Genomic DNA, 5425 nt, shown 5'->3' with positions numbered 1-5425 from the left:
AAATAAATCATGTCATGCAACAGCCTATATATCTGTATCTCGTATTGGATCGACTGCACCATCTACTGGATGAAAATGAAAATGCAACACAGAACAACTAAGTTGCACTACGCCTCACGTTACGCGTAGTGGTGCGCACCGGGCAGATCAACTTCCGGCTGCGCAGCAATAAATTCTGCGACCGCGCGCGCGTGTGAACGCGTAACAACATTAGTCAAACAGTGAAAGACAGACGTGCACAATCTGCTTCATACGAACGCAGCTTCTTGTCACGCGTGACACAGTTTGCGCACGTCGTTTCCGCGTACGCGTGATTGCCTGACAAAAATGTTCAATCAGCTTCACGCGAGCGTTAATGCGTGCGTTCGCTGAAAAACGCATGAATGTTACACGTGGTCACTACGCGTAGTGTGATTACAGGCGTGCAGCAGCCATCACGCGTGAACGTGCACGTGAACGGGGGGCCATTATAAGTCAATGAGGAAACTACATTACACGTCAGGCGCTGTCTGCTGCACAGGCGTCAAAGCACGCGGGTGTGACACGTCCAGTTGATAGGTGCGCACGTAATATGACACGATTGTACCGGCACACACACACACACACACACACTTGTAACTTCTTTGTTCTTTGTTATGACACTTCAAAGGATGTTGTTACCAAATCAGATTGGTCCACACAAGTTTTGTATTGATCATATTCATGAGAGAGAAGTTCATAAGTATTAAGGTGACACTCTGTTTGTGTTAAGGACACCCAAGGGTTCCACTAGTAACTACAAAAACTGTATGAAGTTCAGAAATTGGATTACATTCTCTTATCTGTATCGGCACAAGTTCGAATTATTCATCAAAACTCAGCCAAATAGATTGAAATATATAGTTTCTATATGTGATGAACTACACACAGCAAAAACATGGATCTGGAAAACAGGACAGATTTTATTAATATGCACCCATGCTATACGACAGATGTCACTCACCTACTAATCAGAACCCACTCTATATTATGTACACTGTTTCATGTTTTCCTTGGCTCATTATCGATTGTAACTATATGTGGAAATCTCCTTGTTATAATCTCCATCATTTATTTCAAGCAACTCCACACTCCTACCAACTCTCTCATGCTCTCTCTGGCTGTGGCCGATCTGCTTGTCGGAGCTTTAGTTTTTCCTCTCACCATGACATTCTCTGAAACCACGTGTCTGTATAATTATGATGTATTTTGCAGAATTCGTCGATCCTTTGATGTATCTTTGTGCACATCTTCTATCCTGAACTTATGCTGTATTTCTATTGACAGATATTACGCAGTGTGCCAGCCCCTGACATATACAACTAAAATAAGTGATCATGTTGTTGTGAGCATGATTCTGGTGAGCTGGGGTGTTGCTGTCCTTGTTGGACTTGGCCTATTAACTGTAGGAACCGACCAGGAAAAATGCAGTGAAACATGTTCTATGAAATATGATGTGATGGCAAAAATTCTGGGACTTGTTTTCTCATTTTACCTCCCACTGTTTATCATGCTTTGTATCTACCTAAAGATTTTCCTTGTTGCGCAGAGACAGGCACGCAATATCCATAACACAAAGTCTGGAGCAGTTGTCAGTAAGATGGAGAGAAAAGCCACAAAAACTCTGGCTACTGTCATGGGAGTTTTTCTGATATGTTGGCTTCCTTTCTTTCTTTACGCCACTATTCTTTCTTTCATTCGTGCTTACTTTCCATATTATTTGGTTGAATTACTAAACTGGCTTGCACTGTTAAATTCACTGATCAATCCATTTATATATGCTTTCTTTTACAGCTGGTTCAGATCAGCTTTCAGAATGATAATTTCTGGGAAAATACTTAAAGAAGATTTGACTAACTCTAAACTGCTCTGACTTACTGTTTGCTGTGAAACAATGAGATATTCTAATCAAATGTTTAAAATAAATAGTACATCTAAGATTTAATCCATGGAGTTAAGTATTAGGTATTTTTTCCTAATAATGTTTAGTTGTTTTCCCTCAGACACAAACCTCAGTTTGTGTAGAAGTGATTCTATTCTCACAATTCAAGTCATCCTTTTGCTTCACTGAATCTGTATTTATTATGCAGCTGTATCTTCACAGACAGCTGCTTGAGATAGAGTGTGGTTTGTGTCTGTTACGGTCAACTATGAGTTTATATTTACCTTTACTGTCTAATACTGAAACTACAGGACACATGTTGTCATTGAACATGCTTTGATAACAAACTAGAATACAATATGAATGACAAACTTCAGTGAGTGACTACATAAATAATGACAGTGGCTCTAGTAGATTCTAGTCAATGTGGAATAAAGCTTGTTTTTACTGAATAAGGTAAATGGAAAATGAAGAGCTTTGCAGTGCATTTCAATACAATGCAGTAGTGACGATACTTGGGGAATTATATGAAGATTGTTTTAACTGGGAGTTGAACTGGCGATCAACTGTTTTTGAGCAGACTAGGCACATACAAGATGCCCTCTAACCACTCGACCACCTCGGCACATTGTAATTATTTCCTGCTTTTTCCTATTTGGGGTAGCCTAAATACACAAGGTACGTGTGGAGGCTGGGCTCCGTTATAATCCTGTGGACTTTTAACAGCCTCTTTGTCATGGACTGTCCCTTGGCTGACCTAAAGAAAAGTATAAAACTATTTGTTCTTCAATACTTATTACTTGTTCTTATCCTTTGAACAAAATGTTTCTTCGAGAAAAATGCTGCTGGGTCATAATAACTGTGCTGTGCTATGTTTTTCCTATTGTGTAGTCTCCCTACCTAGACACTGTTTTATCGACAGTTTAGACAGGAGTTATAATTCTTGGATTAGCCAAAAGTTAGATGGAGTCATTCACTGCCAAGATGGTGACAGCAGAACAGCCCACTCATAAACGTATGGAAATAATTATTTCATTAAATCAAATGTCTTAACACGTTTGAGAAATCATTTCATATAGATTTACAAAATATTGTAATTGCAATACTGTGTGGAGTGTGTGAGGCGCTGTAACGCTGCCACACATAAACACCAAAAACAGAAAAGACGAAAAGTTCCCCTGCTCTATGCCAACTCTGAACATTACAAATGGATTAAATGTTGACTGGGAGTCATGTGTGCAAATATGATCGATGATGATGTATTGGGTGAGATTCAGCCGCAAGGGGGGGTCAACCGCCATTCCGACATCCCACCAGTCAGACATAGGCCTCTAATTGTCTAAATGGCAACACTTAATTTTCTATCAGATGCCCCATCGTTCCAACAATTTTTGCCTCCTATGGTCGGAATGACGGTATTTTTTTCTTTTTTTTAAGATATTCTGCCTTTCTGACAATTCCTTTAAAGCAGAAGTAAGCGATCCGGTCGTTTTGGCTAACTTCTTGTCAGCCAAATGGAGTTAGCAGTCCCCGCCCTCGTCCCTACGTCACCACATGCACGCGCATCCCTTGGCTGCACACACAGAGAGGACCGCCCCTTTATGCCATTCTCTCTCCTCATTGGATAAAGGTTGTAAGATACAAGGAAAGTTTTCTCCTCGGCTTACAGCAGAGCAGAGTGACTGACAGACCCGTGTTTCAGACCAAACACTCTATATAAGTGATTGCTGTCGGAAGATAAACTATGTAAGACTTATATTAACACAAACATTCCGCTTACTTCTGCTTTAATAGCGTATTTTTTTCCCCAAAATATTTTGCACTGGTTGGGCTTAGGCAATGATGCAAGGAGTTGGTTAAGTTTAGTAAAAAAGACCAGGTAGAGGCTAGACAGGCAGACTAGTCCCTGTCTGCGCTCTGCTGCAAACCTACTGCTATGACTATAGGGATTATGGCAATGAGCCAGTTTGCCAAAATGTTGAACTATCTCTTTAAGCTCTGTGAGACCCTGATAAACAGTATGATTTCAATAGGCTCCTTCATTGTCAACTTAGTCAATGCTCAAGCCTCAAAAAGAAACGGTACGATTTCAATAGAGTCCTTGTTGATGTTGTTGCGCTCAGGCCTGTTCAGGTCCACATGCACTAAAATAGGGACCATGGGAGTTCCCACAGGAGACCACATGCAGACCTAAAAACTAATAAACCTGTAAACCTAGGGGGAAACGCTAATAACAGTCTTATGCTTTTACATTAATGTAAATATATAGCCAAAAATGGAAACCAAGCACATTCATTCAACAAATGCAACAGGCATTTGTTACATCGTTTTGTCAAACAGCACAGCATTAGCCATTTGTAGGTACGGTATGCAGTGTCTCAAAGGAATTTTAAGTCGAAAGCAAGACGTTTCACCTCTCATCCAAGAGGCTTCATCAGTTCGATGAGTCCAGTTGCTTTCAACTTAAAATTCCTTTGAGTTACTATGACCTCCCAGATAGCAAAATGACATTGAATCAACGTTGAATTATTGTCAGAAAGGTTGATTGTTGGTTATGGTTGAAAAATCAATGCTAGATCAACGTTCTAAAAATTTAATGTTGAAAATATGACATTGAATCAACATTGAAGGATGGTTGAAATTGTAAATTGAAATGCCAACATTGAATCAACATTGTTTCACTGATGATGTTTCAATGCATTGAACTGGGTGAGACCACATAATGAGAGGAAGGGGGTGTCAAACATATTCAATTAAGCACCATATGCTGTAGACGTGATTTTTCTTTTTACTGTTAAAATCCTCTGAAGGCTTGTGTCTAGTTCATGACAAAAACGTCTACAATTTGTTCTCAGACAGTGAGAGCAAGGAGTGGAGCAGTCCAAAGCTCCACTTTACACCTAGTGGTGGTACATCCCAACTGCCAGGCGGCAGCAGTCGGCTTTTTTTTTTCTCTCCCCTCTTTGACAGCGCTAGGACGGACCCTGCTCCTGTTAAAGTAAGTTAAAAATATTTTTATTTTACTGATTATAAAGATATTAGCTGTGTTTTTTGCTTAATGGAGTTTATTAAATTTTGTTCATGATGTATTTTAACTGGCACGTTTTCAAGCATACAGCTTCAGTTTAGCTGTCCAGGTGATTGATAAAAACTGTTAATTTGAGAGTAAATATTATACAACACACGGTCTAAGATAGCATTCGACATCCACCAAAGGCTTTTAGACTAGTTTTCGGCGTGAGACCTAGTGGCATAGCTACCGGTAACTGTAAAGCTGCTGGTCTGTGTTGTGGCTGGAGCAGGCCGTTAGCGCAGCTCCACCTGAGCTTTGTGAATTACCGGCGACCGGAGCGTCTCAGCAGCAGCTTGGACGTCCTGTGTCGGGGAAACGCTTATTTACGTGACAAAATAATCAATGACAATCGCCTGACATTTTGTTTGTTTTACATGTAGGTTAAAAGGTGTGAGAGGCTGAGCCATGCCTCCGTCTAGGACACAGCGCTGCCGGGAAGAGTCCGTGAAGAT

The 5425-nt window shown here is 40.5% G+C and overlaps 1 protein-coding gene across 1 annotated transcript; it reads left to right on the top strand.

Moving 5' to 3' along the window:
- Positions 1-913: 913 nt before the first annotated feature.
- Positions 914-1891, top strand: LOC146959743 (trace amine-associated receptor 1-like). Its single transcript, XM_085772950.1, has one exon. It carries the CDS (start codon positions 917-919, stop codon positions 1889-1891), a length of 975 nt encoding a protein of 324 aa, XP_085629076.1. The 5' UTR covers positions 914-916.
- The last annotated feature ends 3534 nt before the right edge of the window (positions 1892-5425 follow it).

This window comes from Trachurus japonicus, unplaced genomic scaffold (assembly GCF_045865225.1).
Source record: "Trachurus japonicus isolate A0001 unplaced genomic scaffold, Traja_1.0 AP031133.1".
NCBI classification, from domain to species: Eukaryota; Metazoa; Chordata; class Actinopteri; order Carangiformes; family Carangidae; genus Trachurus; species Trachurus japonicus.
This window is presented reverse-complemented; position numbering and strand designations above follow the sequence as displayed.